Here is a 24,421-nt window from a genome sequence, read left to right as displayed (position 1 = left end):
CAGCCATGGCTCAATGAGGCCTCATTTACACTGGCATGGTCAAACCTGCATTTATATGCATTAAGAGGAATTTCTAAAACGCACAGAAATAAATGCTTTTCCCTTGTGCCATTCACACTGTGCATGTACGAGCGTTTAGGTGCAAGCAGTTTAGATGCTTTTAGGGAGAAAAAAAATTCTGTGAGTTCAGGACCAGATTAGACACTCAAAACGCAACTAAATGTGTAAATGCGCCTAAACAAGGCTAAACCTGCTCTAAAGCAAGAATATCTAAAATGCTGGAAATAGTCATCTGGGAGAGATAGAAGTTTATATCTCCCAGATGACTTTCCTTCATTTAGAAATTCTGAATGCAGGAGTACCAGTGTGAATGAGGCCTTAATTGTACAGGTCCCTAATACAGAAACATATCGCTCTACCATAACTTCTTCTAAAGCTAGGGTGCGATTACATGATGTTAAAATAACTGGATAATAAGAGTTTCAAAAAGGCTTAGAATCTGTATATATTGAGCATGAAATGCGCCAGCTTCAGCCAATTCACAACTCTTAGTGGACCACAACTTTCGATGATACTTCTGTTGCTAAAAACGCTGTTCCTGGAATTCACAGTGTAACGTACACTTAGCAGAAATATGTCCCCTCTCCAGGTAACAAAGGGCACAACTTGCGACTGATTGATGTAACTGAGGGTAATGTGTATATGAATCTGTTGCAGAACTGTTCCCGCAACTTACTCCAAGAAGAAGAGGTCTATTTACATCCACTTTCCTTATCAATACAGTGTTCTTTATAAATTTGTGACAGCCATAGGGCCAAAATATCATACATTTGGCACAGGGCATTGTATACAACCATGACTTAAACAAAGTGTTCCAAATGCTTTACCGAATCAACCCCTTTTTATCATACAACAACTGCCATGTATTTAACACTATATTTGTTTTGACCTTTTTTATTCTTTGTCACATCTTGGTGTTAGTGATCTCTTGCAGGTATTTCCTGTCTTTATACATGTACCGCAGTGATATCTGCATGGTATTTCTCAAGGTTAGTTTCCAGATAGTGACAACAGTGGACAAGGCCAATTGTAGTCTCAGAGGGAAGCCCATGTGACAGGGTGAGCAAGCAAGAAGTACAATTGAGAGACAGGGACAAATCACTGTCATCCTAGAAACAGGAAATGCTTGCATGAGGACCTTCATGCCATATCACCAGGCATCATTTCAATAAAAACTGCTGATTAAAAATATTGAAAATTATTTCAACTTACATTAACATGGTAGAGCATAGATTACATTTGTGTTTATGCATACCTTAAAGATGAATTTCGGGTATGGCATATTTTTAAATAGCTACATTCTTCCACCTTGGACCATTGTTTATACCATACTTGGCTGATGCCCCTGGAAGCTGGAAATCACTTTAGTAGACACTGTTATTCCAGTAATCTCCACTTGCTTCCAGTTCCCATGCTGAGCGGCTGGCCTGATGCATTTTAAACGCAGGAGGTTGGTCACTCAGCATAAGCGCCATTCAGAGAATGCATTGCCTTTTCTGAAAATGTCAGCAGGGAGTGTTGAGAATTTAAAAAAAAAAAAACCTTTTAGATAGCAGCTTAATGAATGCAATATACAGGGATCTCTTAAATGTTTAATATATATATATAAATACACATAATATATATATATATACACACACACACACACACACACACACACACACACACATATATACACATATATACATACACACACATTGACCTGGTGTGTTTATTCAAACTTGCCAACTACATAACTTTGAAAATAATGCACCCAGTTATATATTAGATAAAACAAAAGAAAGCAAAGATGCACTTAAAACTGCATTAAAGACATCCTGTATACAGCTTAAAAGTTTCCGGGATTATCATCCTGGTGGCTCCATGTGTTATGCCAATCCAGAGCTCTTTTAAGAGTAACAAAAGCATTCTTATAAGCAGTAGCTCACTGAAGCGAACTAGCATTTGTAGGTATGTGATTTGATCATTTTAAATACAGGCAATGCTTAGTGCAGTTCTTAAAGGACAAGTTCACCTTTGGGAACATGTTACATGTTCCACCCTAAAAATGGGTGGAACATGTAACACTTTCCCAATGCTGCCCCTCTCTGTGAAAGCAGTAGCTGTCACTTTTTAAAAGCAGTGCGGCCATGCGGGGCTCCACCCACATGGCTGCTTCAATCATTCACAGAGTTCTGTGAATGAAGTCCCAACATCTTTTATTCATTGATTCTTCATGTCCGTGTATCTGCTTGCCCATATGGGATGTACGGGCAAGCAGATATACTGACAGGTCTGCAGGAGACCTGCACGGCACTAGCGGTCCACTAATCACTGGTGCAATGCTTTACAGGCTCATGCAACAAGAATAATAAATGCACATTTTTTTTGCAGGTGAAAAAAATGTACATTCTCTTTTGTCAAACTGTGAACTTATCCTTTAAATAAGTTTATCTCCAGAGCTCTTACCGAAAAGCACTACAGTTTTCAGATAAAGGCAAGTCCATGCTGACGGGACTATTGCTGTTTCGTTCACTGCTTTCATAGCCAGACTCCATCCTCTGGATGAGACGGGGCTGCTGGTGATCACCAAGGTGAGGAGCACCACGTCCCATGCCCCAGTTCCTGTATTTCACACATGGATGCTTCTCCTTTGAGTCAGAGTTGCCGTTCTCTCGTTCGCTGACTGAAAATTCCTTACCTATTTGCATGAAGAGTGAGATAGTAAAAAGCAAAATTAAAACACGAAAGTCTACAAAAATGTGGTCCACCCACAAAAATGTGGTCCACATTTAATTTCCCAGTAAATTTTGTGTATGGCATGATAAACAAATAGACCAGATCTGGGAAATCGTGGCAACACTATATAACAGGTGACTGCATTACAGTATAAAGATTAAACATTTAGATCAATAAAGGATTAGACATATCAGGTAGTATACAGCTGTGCTCAAACGTTTGCATACCCTGGCAGAAATTGTGAAATTTTGGCATTGAAAATATGACTGATCATGTCCAAAAACGGTCTTATTTAAGAATAGTGGTCATATGAAGCCATTTATTATCATACTGGTTTGGCTCCTTTTTAAATCAAAATAACAGAAATCACCGAAATGGCCCTGATCAAAAGTTGTATTGTGCTCCTTGAAACAACCACACTGTCTTTTTCCAGAGCAGCCAGCCAGTTTTTCTCCTGAGGTTATCTGTGGGTTTTAGAGACGAGTGGAGGCCATCTTTCCTTCACTAATCTCTACGCGCCCAGCACCAGGATCGTTCGATGGTTTCTCAGTTAAGGCTAAGAACTACCAAGAAGCGGCCGGTGGTGGCGGCGAGGTTTTATCAGCACCTGTATCGGTGCTTTTTTTCCCGTTTTGGCCACCAAAATTTCAGGGCATCCCTAATATCGCTCGCTCTCTCATATATATATATATATATATATATATATATATATATATATATATATATATATTTGGGTCCAATTTTAGTTTTATTCAGGTGTTTAACAAAACATATTCAAGTTATAGTTATATAATGGATATGGACAAAGAACAACTGAAGACAGCTGCAGTTAGAGGCTGGAAAAGCATCAGAAAGGAGGAAACCCAGTCTTTGATAATGTCCATGGGTTCCAGACTTCAGGCAGTCATTGCCAGTAAAGGATTCTCAACAAAATATTAAAAACAAACATTTTATTTATGATTATATTCAACTGTCCAATTACTTTTTGGACCATGAAAAAGGGGGGACGGCTACTCTTAAGAGCTGTAATTCCTAAAGCCTTCCTCCAGTTTGGATGTACATACCCTCAAATTAAACCTGAGAGTGTGCACTTTCAGCCCAAATCCATTATAGAACTATAGCCTGAATATGTTTTGGTCACACACACAGACACAAAATAAGTCTTTGATCCCCTGCTGATTTTGAATGTTTGCTCACTCAGAAAGAAATGATGAGTATAAAAATCAAATGGTAGGTGTATTATAACACAGAGACAGAATAGCAACAAAAAATTCTAAAGAAAGGCATGTCTAACAAATTATGCACTGACTTGCATGTTCATGAGGGAAATTAGTATTTGATCCCCTTCACAAAACATGACTTAGTACTTGGTGGCAAATCCCTTGTTGGCAATCACAGAGGTCAGACGTTTCCTGTAGTTGGCCACCAGGTTTGCACACATCTCAGGAGGGATTTTGGCCACTCCTCTTGGCAGATTCTCTCCAAGTCATTAAGGTTTAGTGGCTGACGTTTGGCAACTCAAACTTTCAGCTCCCTCCACAGATTTTCAATCGGATTAAGGTCTGGAGACTGGCTAGGTCACTCCAGGACCTTAATGTGCTTCTTCTTGAGCCACTCCTTTGTTGCCTTGGCCATGTGTTTTGGGTCATTGTCATGCTGGAACACCCATCCATGTCCCATTTTCAATGCCCTGGCTGAGGGAAAAAGGTTCTCGCCCAAGATTTGATGGTACATTGTCCCATCATCCCTTTGATGCAGTGCAGTTGTCCTGTCCCCTTAGCAGAAAAACACCCCCAAAGCAGAATGTTTCCACCACCATATTTGACAGTTGGGATGGTGTTCTTGGGGTCATAGGCAGCATTCCTCCTCCTCCAAACATGGCGAGTTGAGTTGATGCCAAAGAGCTCGATTTTGGTCTCATCTGACCACAACACTTTCAACTAGTCCTCCAGTGCATCATTCAGATTTTCAGTGGCAAACTTTAGATGGACCTGGACGTGTGCTTTCTTGAGCAGGGGGACCTTGTGGGCACTGCAAGATTTCAATCCTTGTCAGCGTAGTGTGTTACCAATTGTTTGCTTGGTGACTGTGGTCCCAGCTGCCAGGAGATCATTGACAAGATCCTCACGTGTAGTTCTGGCATGATTCCTCACTGTTGCCATGATCATTGACACTCTACGAGGTGAGATCTTGCATGGTGAACCAGACCTAGGGAGACTGACAGTTGTTTTGTGTTACTTCCATTTGCGAATGATTGCACCAACTGTTGTCACCTTCTCACCAAGCTGCTTGGCAATAGTTTTGTAGCCCAGTCCAGCCTTGTGTAGGTCTACAATCTTGTCCCTGACATCCTTGGACAGCTCTTTGGTCTTTGCCATGGTGGAGAGTTTGGAATCTGATTGTTTGATTGCTCCTGTAGACAAGTGTCTTTTATACAGGTAACAAAATGAGATTATCATCACTCCCTTTAAGAGACTTCTTCTAATCTCAGCTTGTTACCTGTATGAAAGACACCTGGTAGCTAGAAATCCTGCTGAATGATAGGGGATCAAATACCTTTTTCCCTCATGAACATGCAAATCAGTGCATAATTTGTTAGACATGCATTTCTGTTGAATTTTTTTGTTGCCATTCTGTCTCTGAGTTACAATACACCCACCATACGTTTTTTAGACTGATCATTTCTTTGTGAGTGGGCAAACATTCAAAATCAGCAGGGGATCAAATACTTATTTCCTTCACTATATATATATATATATATATATATATATATATATATATATATATATATATATATATATATATATATATATATATATATATATATATCTATCTATCTATCTATCTATCTATCTATCTATCTATATCTATCTATCTATATATATATATATATATACACACACATACATAATATTCTATATAACGGTGTTACTGACAGCAGCAAGGCAGCCATAGTAGCCAAAGACTGTTGAAGGTCTCTGGAGGAAACTTTATATAGAAAAACCCTAATCACCACTCAGAAGTAAATAACTGGCTTTGGGTAATGGTTTCAATTTACCTGTATAGTGTATTGGGGTTTGGTTGCATTTTTTCTTTATAGTGCATCAATAAGACAGTGTATAGATATAGCTCATTAGTGAGTAAAGTCTCAAATTTTTAAATGTGCAAAACAAAACAACGCTTACCAGAGTCTTCTGAAAAGGGACTCAGTGGACTATATGTAGAGTTGATCCTCTTTTCTGACCTGAATATACTGTCCACATTCAAGGGCTCCCGTGTGGGACGCCAGGTAGGTCGATACCTACTGGATAAACCAGACTTTGCCTCATTGCTGTTGTTCTCCAGCTCCCAGTCTCTGGGTTGTACAGCTAAACTGGAGAGTGGCTTAATCTCTGTTTGATCTACAACACTTCCAACATGATGCAAGCTTTGCGTTGTCTGCGATGCCTGTGATGGTCTGTTGTGAATCATATTGCTAACTGTTGCTTTAAAGTCTCTCAGTCTACTTGAACTGCTGGAAAGTTTCAGCCCAGCTCTTGGAGCCTGCTTCTCCTTCAGTGTTTCACCTAATATAGCAAAAAGCATGACAAATCAGAAAGCAGTATGTCACAAAAAAACAAAAACAAAACCACAATGAATGAACAGAACGAAATGGTAAAAAGTAAGAAGCCTGTTAATACCGCAAAGCAGACCTTCACTATGATAACCTGATGATTGGGATTCATCTCCTTTTCTCCGAGGTCGGCTGGAACTTCGCTTTCGGTCAGTCAAAGGCCCTTTCCTTGAAAAGTGTCGCTGACTACACTCGCTGTCTGTTAGATGCCCTGATCACAAGAAATAATACATTAAAAAAGAACATTACATAATGTAATCAAAGGCGCAAATCAGGAAAAAAGCTCCTTCATGGCCCAGCATATTTTGCATCCATGAGACTGGTTTATTTTGTAAAGCTACTTGATAGCAATTTCTTTCAATTTAAACTGTTGCATAGAACACCATAATTTCTCATTAACTTCAAGTCTCAGTTTATAAGATGTTGTGCTGATATGCTAGAGTTCACTACAACAGATGGCAAGAAATCTACCTCAGTTAAATGTCTATTTGATAATGTCACAGAAAAACATGCAAACTAGTTAGACACCCCCCCCCCACAAAAAAAAGTGTGAATATGCTGCTGGTGGGGCTATTGTTAAACTTAAACCATTGCTTTGCATAGCAGTAGATCACCTTAAATGGCAGTCAAGAAGATGGTGTTCAACTTCAGAGACAAAGTAAAAAAAAATATTTATACTGCTCAGCCCCAATTAGATGAATGGCCCCTCAAGACCTTTGCTGGTAGGCTGTAATACTTATGCAGACCCAGCACAGTCTCTGAAAACCCATCAAAAGAAACGCAAATAGCCAAGCAGCAACAGTCTGGAATCTGCTCTGATAAAATAGCCAATTGCTGGGGATTCTAAACAAGATGCCTTTGTTGTTCAAGAGATGGGAAAAATTGTAAAATCCATCTCTTGCAGTACATCACAGGACACATAGCAGGCTATAATAATGACTATGTGGGTTATATGTCACCTATAGGTGAATGTACACTGGCCAACCAAACAGAGAGGAAGTCCTCCACTACATAACCCTACCTACACAGGAAGTACTTCCATTTTGTAGCAAGCAATGAAATTCCAGAAGGAGGGGAGGGACCTCTGTGTCCCGTGATGTACTCCAAGAAATGGATTTTACAGGCAAGTATGTAGAAAAAAAATCAAATTTCCTTTATCGTACATTACGGGACACAGAGCAAGCTATAATGACTATGTGGGACGTCCCAAAGCAACAGAACCTTGAAGGGTGGGTGACATCACAATAACCACTGCCATCAATCCCAAACGGACTTTACTCAGCTGTTCACAATACGCTGAGGCCAAATGGAGAATCCTCCACAGTTCTGACATCCATCTGGTAAAACTTTGTGAAGGTATGAACCGAAAACCATACAGTGGCCTTGCAACCTGAGTGCCTGATGGCGAATATCCCAAGATGTCCCCACTCTCCTGGTAGAGTGTGCTCTCACCCAAAAGGATGGGACCTTATTCTTTAAAACATAGGCTTGAATGATTAACTGGCGGATCCAATGATAAATATTTGACCTGGATACTACCTGCCCTTCTGGGTCCTACTGGCAGCACAAACCAGGATTCCGGATCTGTGCCACCAAACTCAGGTAAGTCCTGAACACCCGAAGCTCCATCCAGAGTATGAATCACTTTTCCCTGCCAAGTGTGGACTAGGAATAAAAAGAAAGGCAACACACTGTCCCGATTTACCAAAAAACACTCTAGGCAGGAAGATGTATGAGGACATCACCTCATCATTTTGCAAGACCTAGAACAGCTCCTTATATGAAAGCATCGCCAGCTCTTACACTCTTCCTGTCGAAGTCACAGTAATCAAAGAAACAACCTTCCAAGTCAAAAGATGAAATCTCTTTAATTAGTTCAAAAGGTGGCCTCTGCCAAGATCCAGTTCAAGTCCCCAGGACACCAGGGTGGCATGACAGATGGAACCATCTTGTGTTACATACTGCACGTATTAATCAAGGAGCGAGAAACAACGGTCTCTGGGAAAAAATTAATAGACATAATTTTACCCTAAATGGCATTTAAGGTCAATTCCATTTCCCCTCCTGGTAGGAAAAAAGGAAATAACCCTTTCAATCACACATTTCCGTGGATGCCACTACCTGGCTTCACTCTAGATAAAACAGATTTCCAGGTCCTGTAATGTAAAGCTCTTTGAAGCCAACTTCCTGGTGCTCAACAGAGTGGGGAAAACAGGACCCCCAAACCCCCGATCTTACCAGACCTAGGCTCAATATAGCCAGGCCTTTAATCCTAGCAATCATAATGCAGGGTACATTATTGGAGCCAAGATAATAGGTCTGGGCGGACTGAAAATGTCAAAAAGGAGCGCCCCCTGCCAGATACACTATTATCAGCGTTATGTCCTCCAGGATCCTGCGCAAAGACACGGCAATAGTGGAATAGGGGAAAGACAGATTGCTCCAACATTGGCAACTTGCCAAGAACATCTTGGGATGCAGGGACCACTGGGGGGGGGGGGGGGGAACCCTAACAGTTCTCTATACCTGGAGTATGAACTGCCAACACATGCCAGACAGAATGTGGTTCACCATTGCCTAAACTGCACAACTCCTGGTGCCGCCCTGGTGGTTAACATATACCACTGCCGTGACAATGTCGGACCAAAGCCTGACCACAAACCTGTGCAACTTGTTCGTCCAATAATCCAGAGCAAGGTGCACTACCCAAAATTCCAAGATTTTGATGGACAGCATTCCCTCCTGTGGAGAAAAAGTTCCCTGAACTGTAGCAACAATTAAACCAACCCCCCAATCAGAAATACTGGCACCAGTGGTTACTATTTTCCATGTCACACTGGAAGGAAAATTACTCCTCCAGATTCCGAACCATAAATTCGGACTCTGCAATACTCCAGGGACAAAGCCCTACAGCATACACTGCTGGGATCTTCATGATAGAAAGTTCCTTTATCAAGACTTGAAGTGGAACCGCACGCAGGTAATCGCTTCAACATAGATACCATTTCCTAATGCAAATACGTATTGAAGGACACCCCTTTACTTCTTATATTTCACTTTAAACTTGGAACCAACTGCTCCCTGAGCAAGGAACATTAGAAAAGGAGTTCCACTCAAAAGTGGAAGCTCTGCTCATTTGCCTCCTCCCCCCTCCACTGCCATATATGGCACCTTTGCAGGGGGAGCGGGTACCTGGACCCCGCAGTGTCCTTGGAACAGGTCGCAGGAGACTGCCGGACCAATCAGGAGGCGTGGCGCGACTCGCGCATGCGCAGTAGTGGGCACCAGGCTGTGAAACTGCAAGCTGTCACAGCCTGGTGCACACAGTAGAGATGCCGGCAATGTGTAGGGCAGAAGGAGAGAAGGGACTACACAGGTGAGTACATTGCTGGACCCCAGGACAAGTAAGTGTGTGTTTATTACAGTTTTTGTAGCTGTTGACTTTTAACAAACACAAAAACGGCTGGAACTCCACTTTAAGGTATTCTGAGATTGAGACTCCCCTTTGTCCTCAACAAGCCCAGCACCAGGGCTAGGAGCTTTGTGAACACTCTGGGGGCTGCGGACAGCCCAAAGGGCAGAGCTCCAAAACAAAAAATGGACACCCGAAATCTAACTCTTGCAGAGAAGCCACCAGTGATGGACTGATCCCAATTTCAAACAGAAGAAAGTCTAGATTTCTTTCTAGTGCCTTGAGATTTAAGATAGACCTCACATCCCAGTTTCGTTTTGGTCCTGCGAACCTGTTGAGTGTCTCGCATTACCTCAGAGACTGCCCTAGCATCCTCTGCCTGAGATATTTCCCATAACACAGCAGTCTCAGATTCTGGAGGGGAAAAGCTCACAACACCTGGTATTTCCAGGTAGCCTCCCCCTACAAGTACTAACCAGGGATGACTCTGCTTAGCATCCAAGTTTAGACGAGATCAGGCACATTTATGATGATATGCGGCCACAGTCCATTGCAGCTCCACCAGCAAGAATAGCTGCAAACCAAGATAGATCTGACATCCCTTGGTCTATATTGTGAAATGCAAACACCGCCAGATCATATTAAGTATGCAGGTATGTAGTTTATGCATTTAGGTATGCATGTATGTAAGCAATTTTTGCATATGCACGTTATGTAGTTTATGCATTTAGGTATGAATGTATGCAATTTAAGCATCAAGTATGCATGTACAGAATGCAGCCTATGCTTTAAGTATACATGTACAAAATGCAGCTCATGCATTAAGTATGCATGCACAAATGCATAACTTAATGCACTCAACCATTAGCTTAAATTTAAACGGTGTTGCACTACGATATATATATATATATATATATATATATATATCTTTGTTTTTTATATACACGTTTTTGGAGTCATGATTTAGTGAAGAAATTCTGGATTAATCGCCACGTGGAAGGATTCACTTCTGTAAAAACACATTTGACCTATTATAATTTGTAGGTCAAACTTAAAGGTGAGCAGGGAGAGTATCTTAAGCACAAGCATGTCTTTTGGAGAGTGATTGTCCAATTAGTGCGTTTAACATTGTGTAATTTGAGAGTTGGATTTATATTGTAGTGTGGATTTATCTTGCATGGGATTACTGGAGGATTATTGTATTTCATTTTTTATGTCTGGATGAGGAGCGCACTACACATTCTTGGTTTATATAAATTTTAAGTGAGAGTACACTTCGTGACTTGGTGCAGCAATCTTCCTTTGTTTATTTTTATTTAGGGTGTAGCAGCACAGGAGTGTGAGCCTTTTCACATGTACAAATGCCGTTTATGCATTATGCAAGTAGAAATGCAGCCTACGCATTAAGCATGCATGTACAAATGCAGCCTATGGTATAAGCATTCATGCACAAATGCAGCCTATGCATGAATACAAATGTAATTTATGCATTAAGTATGCATGTAGAAATGCTGTTTATGCAATATATGTTAAAAAAAAAAAACTATGCAGGTATGCATGCAAAAATGTAAGCAGAAGATCCAAAGTGCTGAAAACCTGGATGTGTGGAAGCCACTTGCCCTCTGCTGCTAGTAACACACTGGGTAGAGTGCTAAACAATTTCCAAAAAAAGAGGCCAGCACTGAGGGAACTCCGACTCATGTTCAATAACCCCACAATATGCCTCATGCAGTGTATAGTTTATTCAAAGATGATACATTAAAAACATCCAGAGCTAACACACATAGATAATTAATAGATAATCTGTGCCAATGACTGCGTGCATAAACAATTTATATATATATATATATATATATATATATATATATATATATATATACATACATACATATATATATATATACACACACACACACACATACATATATTCTATATCACACATACATACATACAGACACACACACGTGACTGTAGACCAAAGCGGACTTATATAAAATGCAAAATTTAAACAATGCTATGGATCTCAGGATCTTCATAGAGCCCATTTGGAGACATTGATCCCAATTTGAATTTCTAAAACGTCTCTCTCTTACATAAGGAAAACCTTTTCTTGTCTGTTGGTGAACTCTTCTCAATGTGCTCAATTGCCATGACTTCAAGACCCGCAAATTTTTTTCCATGGGCTTGAAGAAAATGCCCGGGAACACTGTGCTTATCACATCCATTTTTTATAAGCCTACAGTGTTCACCAATACGATTCCGTAGGGGGCATATAGTACGGCCTCCATGCAATAAATTACATTACCAAGAGAGTACATAAACTACAAAATCTGTTACACAAGTTAAAAATTGTTTTATCACAAATGGGTTACCCTTGTTATCTTTTATTTCTGAACAACCATGTGTGATGAATTGACAAGTCAAACAGCCTCTTTTCTTGCATTGAAAATTACCAATCCTGTGATCAAAATAGGACCTGACATTCATGCCCCTCTCCTTCAGTCTTGTTTACTGGGGGTCAAAATATTTTTTAGTGTACGCGCTCTTCTAAAAGTAACCTGGGGGGATGGAGGTAGAGCAGGAGCCAATTTCTGCTCTTGCTGGAGGATGTTCCAGTGTTTGCGAACGATCTTAGAGATCTTGCGCTATGCATTGTTGTATTCTGTAATAAAGCTCACTATATTACAATCCTGATTGTTAGTGGAAAGTTTGTTAACTTGAAGATTTTGAGGTTTATCAATAGCCTCCTTTATCAGGTATGGAGGGTACCCTTTTTCAATAAATTTGGATAACAAAATTTCCCCTTGTTCTTTGTACACTTCAAATTTGGAACAATTTCTCCTGAGTCTGTTGAATAGTCCACTGGGGATATTATTTCTCCAGGCTGGATGGTGACAACTGGAGTAATGAAGATAAGAATTACCCCCAGTTGGTTTGGTATGATTACTAGTGCATATGGCTTTATCGTCGTGAGATAATATAAGGTCCAAAAAAAAAATAGAATTTGGATCAAACACGAGTAAAATTAAAACCTAAAGTATTAGAATTGCAACGAGCAAGAAAGGCTGCAAAAATCTCAGGACCCCCAAACCAGATAAGGAGAATATCATCAATATATCGCCCATAAAAGACGATATGTCTAGAGAAGGGATTGTTAGCCCAAATATATTGTTCCTCCCACAAACCCATTGCTAGATTCGCAAATCCTGCGGCAAAATTAGTGCACATTGCTGTCCCCTTGGTCTGCAAATAGAATTGATCCAAAAAAATGAAATAATTGTGTTTCAAACTCTGTACTGTCAAGTAAAAACTGGACTTGTCTCGAATTTATATTGGAATGAACAGACAAATAGTGCTGTAATGCTGTTAAACCAATCTTATGAGGGATGGATGTGTATAGCGATACATCTAAAGCGGTCCAATTGTACCCTCTCCATTATAGTATTTCAGGACTTCAATAACATGACCCGAGTCTCTAATGTATGGAGAAAAAAGTCAATTTGGATAGACCATTGACAAAGCTGTTGGTGCTTGCTACTGTGGGTCTTCCTGGGGGATAATCTAATGATTTGTGGACTTTAGGGAGATGGCAAAAATAAGGGGTGCTGCACAACGAGGGGAGCAAAAATGGTTTCTCCCTCTTGTCCAACACGCCCCCTCTCCATGCTTATTCAACCAATGTTTTCAAGACTAACTGAAAAGTTAAAAGCAGATCTACCTTCAATTTGAGACGTATTGATTCTTTCAAATAATCCTCCCTATTTTGGAATACTAGGCTGTCACCCTTATCTGCTTGTTTTATAGCAATATTCCTATTAGTCTCTAGATCGTTAAGAGCCTTATATTCCTGTAATGAGAGGTTATTTACTGTTAATTTATCTGAAGTTGCGTGCAAGGTTAAGAAATCCCTATATACAACCTGGTAAAAGGTTTCAATAAAGGGACCCTTGGATTGTGCCGGATAGAAAGTAGACTTTGATCTTAGAACCGCGTGTATTACTTCAGGATCTAAAGAAATACTGAAATCTTAACTATCAGTGTTACACGCAGTCCACAATTCTTCCAATATGTTAATTTGTGGTCGCTCCACTGAGATAATGAGTCACCAGTTGGGCTGTTTACAAAGACTGTATTATGAGAATCAGTAGCAGAGTGTATTTTGATTGTCAAAGAATGCACAAATTTGTTCAAGTCCTTGAACAATCCAAATTTGTTGGGTCCCACAGAAGGAGCAAAAGGTAATACTTTTCTTAATAATGAGAGCTCCGCTTCAGCAAGTGTGGGAGAATAAATTATAGATCTTTATGGTACTTCCTTTGTTATTCAATCTATTCTCTTTCTTTCTTGATCTTACATCCCTGACCACCACGTCTACCTTGTCTACTTTCTTTTTTCTTTCTGAGCTCCCTTTGGAGGAACTTCTAAAAAAAAGGAGATGAGGGAGCTGTAGATTTGGGACGAGCTCCTTCTTGGATGTAACACTCAAGCTCCAGAGATAAGGAACTGTAGCGATTGTGTGTCGGTATGGAATCCACTACAACGTGCACGTTCTCAGAGGTGTCAAGTGATACATCTAGACTGTTGGAAATGGCAATAGGACATACAGTAGGGGTAGATATACTTTTGAGATCAGCCCGATCTACATCTGGGGGAGCATGAACTAGTAATTGATTGTCTCTTCCTCCCTACCTGACACATTTATAATAGATGAAGAGATGGGTTCACCATGTTGACCTCCTAATAATATTACATTCCTTAGCATCAGTATTGAGTTGAGTGTGGAAGGGCCTTTTTATTTAGTCCTTTATTTTTGTTATTATTATTGTTAGTCTTTCTCTTTGTATTCTTCATTTTGATATTTTGCTTTTTAGAGGGCCTATTTTTTATTTTATCTAAAATGTGTTGTTAAACTAGCGTTTATCATTTATTTACTCAAATGCTTACTATACACCTTCCTCCTGGTTCTTTTTGACGTCAGTTCGGAGCACCACGGCCCCTGATTGAGACAGCCATATACAATGATCATGAATACCACACATCCTGGCTTGGGGATGTAGGCGAGCAGATATTCCACCCAGCCAGAGGTACACTGCTAGTTCTGGATGTTTTTAATGTATCATCTTTGAATAAACTATACCCCATATGAGGCCTATTGTGGGGTTATTGCTGAACATAAGCTGGAGTTCCCTCAGTGCTGGTCTCTTTTTTTGGAAAATGCAATACAATGCTGCCCCTGTCCCACTTTCTTGAAGCGTATTGTTTCAAAGAACTATATATATATATTTTTTTTTTATTTACATGGCTTTTACTTTCTGATTGCATATCACATATCTTGAGGTGCTAAAATGCCAGGGCAGTACAAACTCCTCTCCCCAAATGACCCCTCTTTGGAAAGTAGACACCCCCAGGATTTTTCAGAGAGGCATGTTGAGTCCATGGAACATTTAATTTTTTGCCAAACGTTTTTTGAATATGGCAATTTTTTTTACACAAAGTTGTCACTTTAATGATTTATTGCTCATGCATGCCATGGGTATATGTGGAATAACACCCCAAAACATATACTTCTACTTCTCCCAAGTATGGGGATACCACATGAGACTTTTTGGTAGCCTAGCTACAGTGAAGGAAATAAGTATTTGATCCCCTGCTGAATTTGAATGTTTGCCCACTCACAAAGAAATGATCAGTCTAAAAATCGAATGGTAGGTGTATTGTAACAGAGACAGAATAGCAACAAAAAATTCAAAAGAAATGCATGTCTAACAAATTATGAACTGATTTGCTAGAAAGAGAAGCAACTGTTATGAATGACATTGATTAATAACAGCTTTGCTTACATCGCTATGTGATCACATGATCACAGAGTCCCGTTCACGTACGTCACTTTGCCAGTAGCTGCCGCCCAGCTGCAGTACATTGCGGGTGGGAAGAGGTTAAAGACTAGTTCACACCACAAAATCACACTCTGGATGCATTCCAAATGAGTTCATACCACACTCCGTTCCAGTGCGTTTTGCTGTGTTACAGTATAGTTCTGTGCAGAAAAAATGCTGAATGTTCTTTTTTTTTTTGCTGCACCGGAAACTGCCTGCAATGGTGTGAACTAGGGCCATTGGAATACATGGAAAACACTGTGCATGCATTTTTGATGTAGAGAGAAATAAAAAACCCACTGTACTGCAACTGGTGTGAACCAGCCCTAAATGTAAGCTCCTGCTGATCAATATCAAGCTACTCTGGAGACTCAACTCCTTTAGGCGCACCGATACCCCTACAGGGGTGTATCAAGAAACAATTGTACAAGCCCCCTAAGATTATGCAGGATAATGCCATGTAAAATGATGTCCTCACACATCATCATCCAGCCAAAGACTGCTCAGTATCTCTGCTACCTCTCAGGAACTTCACAAAGTGCCAGCCACATGGGACTACAAACAAGTTAAAATAGCTGCCCATCTACTTCCTGCTTCCACTACACAAATGTAAGCTATAGAGAGTGGCTCCATGACCTCTAGTTGCTGGAGGAGAAACTGCAGCCCAATACTTCTTTACGAACACACAGAGCATGCCTAGCCAAAACAGCACACTGCCCCCAGTGGCCACCGAGAAGATGACCACTCAGTCAGGTTTTTGAAAGAAATAATGCAAATGTAAACTTGCCATTCCCGCCGCAGGACTCTGAAACATGACAGGAGTCAAACCTTCACCCATCACAGCGGGCTGTCATACAGACCTTCAGGGACTCTGTCCCCATAATGTGGGGCCACAGCCTCGGACCCATACAGGACCCCGCTGGAAAACACCTTGGTCAGTATTATACTGCACAGGGTGCCATTATGCAGGGTCCAGCGCCGTACAGCTGCATTACAGGCAAAATCCTGAGGATTCTTCTCCTAATTCATTGAGGCTCGGGTACCATCCATTTTGGCTAACAACTTTTTGCATGGATCCGATTAAAGTCCCTGATTCTTCAATGGAACCGTTCATGACCTTCAGGTATGCTCCAAGAGCACATGCAACACTTCAGTGACTATCCACCTTACAGACACTGGCCTTACAGACACTTTCTTTATCTTACTGCTCTGTGTAAGATAAAGAAATGTAGAAGCCACTATCTCTCTGGACTTGAAAATCTATTTAAGTTATATGTCTGCTAAAAACATGCAGCTTTACATATTTTTATATACATCACTCGTTTCCATAGTACCTGTAACAGTAATCTTATACTTTCTAAACTCTCCATCAATCAACATGAGGTTTGAAAGTCTAGTTGTGCAGAAGATTCTCAATGCAGACAACATACCTGTATCTCTGCTACTCTGTGATGCAGCATCATTCTCAAGGTTGTAGATGACAGTGCCTTGTGAGTCAGAGGAGAAATGGCTCACTACAGACTCATGATGTGAATGCTTGTAGTGACAGCTGTCTGTGGAGGAGTCTGTCCTTGTATCACTGGAGATAGATGGCTCCCTGCCTGATGGACAAAACAGAGATCACAGCAATTAGAAACAAAAGATTTCATTGCATCTTAGGATTAGCTCAGAAAAAGGCTAGGAAAAGGCTACCAATAGGAACATTAGTTGATTTATACAAACTGGAGTAAACAAGGTAATAGGAAGTAAGAAATCTGATTAGCTGCCTTGGGCATGAGCTCAGATGAGGAAGAACGTGCTATACCTTTGCAAACTCTAAGGATTTCAAGTATACGAAATTAAACATCCTTTATAAGCATATTAAATCATATACAGGCAGTGAAAAAGTAGCTGCATTAAAGCAGGCCTATTTTCAAAAACTACAATTACTGTTATGTTACAATTCTTGCTATAATATTTAAAAAATGGTTACAGAGGCACTAAAATAAATACTTACCCTTCAGCGAGGTCATAAGTGTAGTCCAAATATCAAAGCCTATCAAAGATATTAGTCACTGGTCATTTGGTCAATCCAATGGCAACAGCCGTGGACTGATAATCAGATGGAAGCAGCCAGTACAAAGATCTGCCTTAAAACAGATCACAAGAAGCCAGGAGCGCTGGCAGGGAACCCGAAAATAGGAGGATCTGTGTTGTTCTGTGCAAAACCAGTGCACAGAGAAGGTAAATGTAATACTATTTTAATGAAAAAAAGGAAGCTTTAGTAACACTTTAATCAAGGAATTGCCTTGTGAGGGCACTCAGTACGGTTTTTAAGCAAATTAAAGTATGTTACCAATATAACATTTTTTAATCTACAACAGCAGGCCTTTTAACTCTCTCTTCACTACGGCACTTCCTTCAATGCTTAATATGTCTTGCACGGGGCTTCCAAAGTGCTGTTAATACACATTTGATTAAAAATATATATGTTTCATGTCATGGGTAATAGTTGCAGGACTTGATGTGCATGGCATAGTTATAATATCTACATCTAAAAGCACCAGCAGCTGAAGATATCCTATCTGTAATTTCAATGAATTGAACAAATCAGAGACATACAGTACCTTGAAAAAGTATTCATATCCCTTGAAATTTTTCACATTTTGTCATGTTACACCAAAAAAAAATAAATGTATTTTATTGGGATTTTTATGTGATAGACCAACACAAAGTGGAACATAATTGTGAAAGTGGAAGGAAAATGATAAAAAAAAATTCAAAATTAAAAAAACAAATATCTGAAAAGTGTGGCATGCATTTGTATTCATACAGCCCACCATAGCTCCATCCATCTTCCCATGAACTCTGACTAGCTTCCCTGTCCCTGCTGAAGAAAAGCATCCCCACAACATGATGCTGCCACCATGTTTCACAGTGGGGATGGTGTGTTCAGAGTGATGTGCAGTGTTTGTTTTCCGTCACACACAGTTTTGCTTTTAGGCCAAAAAGTTCAATTTTGGTCTCATCTGGCCAGATCACCTTCTTCCACATTTGCTGTGTCCCCAACGTGGCTTCTCGCAAACTGCAAATGGGACTTCCTCTGGCTTTTTTTCAGCAATAGCTTTTTTTCTTGCCACTTTTCTATAAAGGCCAGATCTGTGGAGTGAACTACTAATAGTTGTCTTGAGGACAGATTCTCCCACCTGAGCTGTGGACCTCTGCAGCTCCTCCAGTTATCATGGCCCTCTTGGCTGCTTCTCTAATTAATGCTCTCCTTGCCCGGCCTGTCTGTTTAGGTCAGAGATAGGCAACCTGCGGCTCTCTAGCTGTTGTGGAACTATATTTCCCATGAGACATTGCAAAATTGACAGTTACAGCTATGACTTGCAGAGGCATGATGGAACTTGTAGTCCTGCAACAGCTGAAGAGCCGCAGGTTGCTTACCCCTGGTTTAGGTGGATGGCTGTGTCTTGGTAGGTTTGAAGTTGTGCCATACTCTATTTTTGAATAATAGCTTGAACAGTGCTCTGAGTTTTTTAAAGCCGGGTTAGGTTATGAGAAAAATATCCCAAGCTTTGAACATCTCCACAATTTTATCCTTGACCTGTCGGGTGTGTTCCTTGGCCATCATGATGCCGTTTGTTCACTAATATTCTCTAACAAACCTCTGTGCGCTTCACAGATCAGCTGTATTTATAATGAGATTAAATTACACAAGGGGGGCTCTATTTACTAATTAGGTGACTTCTGAAGGCAATCGGTTCCACTAGATTTTTGTTAGGGCTATCACAGTAAAGGGGACTGAATACAAATGCACGCCACACTTTTCACATATTTGTAAATAAAAATGTGAAAACCACTTATCGTTTTCCTCCCACTTCACAATTATGTGCCACTTTGTGTTGGTCTATCACATAAAATCCCAATAAAATACATTTATGGTTTTGGTTGCAACATGACAAAATGTGAACAATTTTAAGGGGTATGAACACATTTTCAAGGCACTGTGATTGGAAAAAAAAAAAATCACAATTGTGCTGATATTTCACTTAACATAATAGGAGGAACCAAGAAAAACCTTGTTTGTGGAATCCAAAAACAGCAATGCTCTGAAGACTTCCAACACTCCTCTGCATCACAGAAGTATTGAGTGCTGGCTGAGGGAGCCTGTTCCCGACCCATGCACAGTCACTGTAACAAACTGAAAACGGCACTTTACTTAAAAAGGGGAGGATCATGGGCAGGGAATTCCAGAATGCTGGCTTTGGCTAAATAAAGCAATGGACTGTAGCCTTTAGTTTGCTACAAAAAAAAACTACAAAAATAAGTTTTCTTTGTATACTAAAAGCCTACTACATGGAAGGGTCTATTAGCCCTTGTTTGGCCCCAACTAGCTTATCGTTACTTTGCAAAGAAAATAAATACATACCTGAATCCTCACTGTCATAACAAGTTCTGCTGTACTGTCGCAGATCCATCTGAGACAACATGTCTGGTACAGTTACTGGCGTTCCCCTGGGATCAGCATATAGTAGCAGTAGTGGTTGGTAGTGACCTTTAATACATTTTGTCACCACATCTTTCCATTTTGGACCAATCTAAAAGAAAAATGGAAGAGAACATGACCAAAATGATAGTTTGGTTGGTTTCAGTATCGAGTAAGTTTAAATTGCTTGCCAGCTAAGAAAAACAGGATTTTTTGTTACTCGCCCTAAAATCCTTTTCTCTGAGTTCACTAACACAGCTGCTTCATCTTTACCCATGAAAAAATAGTGTTTTATAGTGGTTTTTTTTTTTTTTTTTTTTTTACAGGAGTAGGACACTGGGCAGAAAAAGAAAAAAAAAAAAAAACTTGGTACCTCCTATGGGCAGTCCTCACTGGGCAGAAAGCTCCCTCTCTGATATAGGCCTCCAATCAGTCACAAGCAGTGTCAAAGGAGAAAAACACCATAGAGGGCTGGCTGCTGTGTCCATCAATGAACTCAGAGAAAGGGATTTTTACAGAGTAGAAAAAATAAATGTTTCTCTTAAGTTCATTGATGGACACAGCTGCTTCATCTTTATCCATGACCAAACAGCGATGTCTCCAAGCAGTGTCACAATGAGGGGTGGGCAAACCAACTAATGGCGAAAACAACCCACCCAAGGGCAACATGCCCACACTCCCAACCACTCCAAGGGGTGCCAGAGAGTCCTAAACAGCCGTCTACAAACCTTTAAGGCCAAAACCAGCAGCAAAAAATGCCAGCACATCAACGTTCTAAAACTTAGTAGACACGTGCGCAGGCAACCAGGTCACCACTGTGCAAGCCTGAGAAACAGACATCTGATGTCAAAATACCCATGAGACGCTAACCACCCAGGTGGAGTGCATCATAACAGGGACTGAAGGTTCCCACCCCTTAATGGCATATGCATACTCAATCGACTGCCACATCCAACAGGAAATAGTGGCCAAAGAGACTGCAATGCCTCAGAGTGCAATGGCAGAAGACACAGAGAAGGAAGGACAGTGTCCTCATTCAAGTGAAGCTCCAACACCAACTTTAGCAAAAAAGAGGGGGAAGAGCGGAGCATCACATTGTCCATAAGTAAAACCAGATAAGGAGGCTTACAGGACAAGCTGCCGACTCTGCCATCCGCCAAGCCAAGGTGACATTAACTCGGAAAAGCAACAGTCTAAGAAAGTGCAAGTAAGGGAATATCCTGAACGTGCTCAAAAGGTAGGCTTCTAAAGAGACGACAGCACCAAATGCAAATCCCACTGTGGCCACGGCAGAGCGCACAGGGACCACCTCATGCCGAACCCCCTGAAAGTGTTAATTAAAAAATGCATGCCCAAGGGACACTGAAAGAACACGACCAAAGCAGAGACTTGACCCTTGATTGTGATCTACGAAAGCTACCAATCCACATCACGTAGAAGGAAGGACAATGCCCGAGCCACTGATGGAGGATGGAATCTCAAGGCTTCGCGCCAACTGATATAAGGTCTCCAGTTGCAAAGAAAAATCTTCCAGGAGGTAGACTTACAAGTCGTTAAAGTAGTCGGCATCACCAAGTTGGACAACCCCCTGTCCTTTAGAACCAGGCGTACAATAGACATGCTGTCAAAGCCAGAGACAGTAAAGCAGAGTGGAACACCAGCCGCTGAGACAGAAGATCCTCCTACAGCAACAGTCACCAGGGAGCATTAGCCACCAACCGTACCACATTGGCATACCACAGATGGAGAGGCAAGTCAGGAGCCACCAAGACAACCAGAAGCATTCCAGCCTCTATCCTGAGTAATGGACGAGGAATCAACCGCAGGGGTAGAAGGTGTAGAGGATATTGTATTGAGCCTTCAGTGCCACTAGCACATCCATCAGAGGATCCAACCATCCTACCATGAACCTTGGAACCTGCTGGTCAAGGCGGAACGCCACAAAATCCACGTCCGGCGTCCCCCAGCAAAGGCAGAGCTGATGGCACACCTCCAGGTGCAGGGATCGCTCGCCCTGATCCAGTATCTGACGGGTGAGATAATCTGCTTGCCAGATTTTGCGCCCCCCCCCTGTGCATGGTGGACAGATCCAGAAAGCACCTTTCCACCCATCTCAGGATGTGAGATGCCTCCAGCACAGACGCTGCACTTGTTTCCCCTGGTAAACAACATACGCCACAGCGTTTGTGTCGTCCAACTGGGCTGAGCAGCAGACCCTGTAGGTGATTAATCAAATACATCACAGACAACCTGACCACCTGAAGCACCAAGACACTGATGGCAGTCGAGTCTCTTCAAGAATCCAGCTGTCCTGTTTAGAGTTTGAACCCAAGACTCCTCCCCAGCCCAACAGGCTGGTGTCCATCATGACCACTATCCATCAAAGGAGAAGGAAGGACATTCCGGTCTGTAGAGCCGGAGGCCGAAACCAGCAGAGAAGCAAGGCCCTCGGTAACCACTTCAGGAGAATCTAAAACATCCAAGGAAGCGAAGGATCCGTTCCACATGGAAAGGATTTCCTTCTGCAGTGTTACCGTATGATCCTGGACATACAGAACAGATTAAAAAAAAATAGCCACCATCAGGCCTAAACCCTGCCTACAAAATCACAGAGAGGGCCATTAGCAAGACAAGAGCTGCTGACCCACCAATCTGAGCTTCCGAAGACTGTTCATTGGCAGGAACACCTTAGCCTGCCCTGATTGAGCATCAGCCACAGATACTACAAGCGCATCCCTGATAGTAAAGTGCATGACAATGCTATTGTCCCTCGCAGATGAAGATGTGCAGGTAAGAGTCCTTGACTGTTGTGGAGGCCACAAACCCCCTTAGTGGAGGGAGGTCACCACCAAGCAAAATGGATAATAATCTGAATTTGTGAACCTACGTGAAGTAATGCAGTGCCTTGAGGTTCAGGAACAACTGAACCCCGTCCATTTCGGTAACTGAGAACAAAGCAGAGACAAAACCCAGAAACTGTCCCGATGCCCAAATTGGAGAAATCACTCCTCAAAATGCAGATCCTGCACAGTCCTGTACAGTGCCCACAGGTGTGCTGGCGAGAGCCGTAGGGGAGAGGGAAAACACCCTGTGTGGTGGATACATTTTTAACCGCTTGCCAACCAGAGAAAATTATATTGCATACCCCTCATCAGGGATGAGGAAGGTCAATGGGCCCAGCAAACAGCGAAGACAATTTCCCCCCTATCTGGAAATGATTGGGGTCAAACCTTTCCTCTAACGAGAAATGAGCTGCAGGCTCGGAAGGCAGCAGCCCTCAGCAAGGACCCAGGGGCCTTTGCTTATGTGGCATAAAGGTTGGTCCAGCCATCCTATGTGGCTCCCTTCCTTCTAGGTCTGAGGAAGGAAGGCACCTTTACCATCCAAAAGGATCCTGAAAATGTCCCAGAGGGGTAGGTCCGCTCAGCTCTTTTTGAAAGTCTGGACACTCTACCAACAGTTGAGACAAGGCACCACTGCCAAAACGGAAAGTTTGAAGAAAGGTGGAGCTGCATCAAGGGATGCGTCACAATTAAACTTTAATCCCAGGACCAAACAATCCACCCGGATCCTCCCCAGGGGAAGAGGACCACTGCTGCAGAAGGGCCTCCTCAAAATGGAAACGGTCAGCGAAGTGCCTGGGGACTGAAAGGACAAACTTTGTAAATAGTTACAAAATTATGCGGCAAACTTAAGCAGCTGTAGCTGGTTCAAGTGCACCAAAAGAAACAGCCACCACATTGTTAGCGCCATCTGTATCCACAAGTCCAAATGCCTCCCACTATCAATTAATGCGTCCACCAATGGGGCACAGGAATGATGGCAGACCGTATTCTAACTGTACAGGAAATGCAGACCACAGATACCACAGGACATACCCGGACCCCCCCATAGCATTGGCATTTGGCTCCCCTTAGAAACCCGGTTTGAAGGGGGGGACGGGGACTGTAGGACACAGGCAAGATGCCGCCTCAGAATAGCCCAGGCTACTACACTCAACGCATAGCCCACTGACACTGTGGCTGGAGCAGAACAGCAGGAAAAGCAAATACAACCCCTAGCTCCCCACAGAGCGCAGTCATAGGGAGGTTACTTTTTTCGGTGTAGCCCAAGGGCAAGAGGGCAGTGTTACAGACTGCCCAGCTCCTGGCCACCATGATCTTACCCAGCCAGGGACACGCAACAGCCAACCAGGTAAAGGCACAAGTAAGGGCAAACGGCGGGGGGGGATTGTAAACTGTGTGCAACCCAGACCGCTTTGCAAACACTGCCCA

The 24,421-nt window shown here is 41.8% G+C and overlaps 1 protein-coding gene across 4 annotated transcripts in view; it reads right to left on the bottom strand.

The window, feature by feature from the left end:
* LOC149462284 (ubiquitin carboxyl-terminal hydrolase 54-like) overlaps nucleotides 1-20,277 on the bottom strand; it is a 73,290-nt gene extending 53,013 nt beyond the window's left edge. For 3 of the 4 annotated variants that reach the window (XM_089677080.1, XM_089677082.1, XM_089677083.1), the window contains exons 1-5: nucleotides 20,091-20,277; nucleotides 17,110-17,280; nucleotides 6,459-6,602; nucleotides 5,964-6,344; nucleotides 2,509-2,740 (exon numbers count right to left, since the gene is read on the bottom strand). In XM_089677080.1, coding sequence (XP_089533206.1) covers nucleotides 2,509-2,740; nucleotides 5,964-6,344; nucleotides 6,459-6,602; nucleotides 17,110-17,280; nucleotides 20,091-20,151 — 989 coding nt within the window. In that variant the 5' untranslated portion in view covers nucleotides 20,152-20,277. The remainder of the gene's footprint in view (nucleotides 1-2,508; nucleotides 2,741-5,963; nucleotides 6,345-6,458; nucleotides 6,603-17,109; nucleotides 17,281-20,090) is intronic. The other variant, XM_089677081.1, reaches the window with a different exon arrangement.
* Between the last annotated feature and the right edge of the window lie 4,144 nt (nucleotides 20,278-24,421).

This window comes from Staurois parvus, unplaced genomic scaffold, assembly GCF_062004578.1.
Source record: "Staurois parvus isolate SC_StPar_1 unplaced genomic scaffold, SC_StPar_1.0 ptg000177l, whole genome shotgun sequence".
In the NCBI taxonomy this organism is placed as follows: Eukaryota; Metazoa; Chordata; class Amphibia; order Anura; family Ranidae; genus Staurois; species Staurois parvus.
The sequence above is the reverse complement of the archived record's forward strand: the minus strand, read 5'-3'. Positions and strand labels throughout refer to the sequence as shown.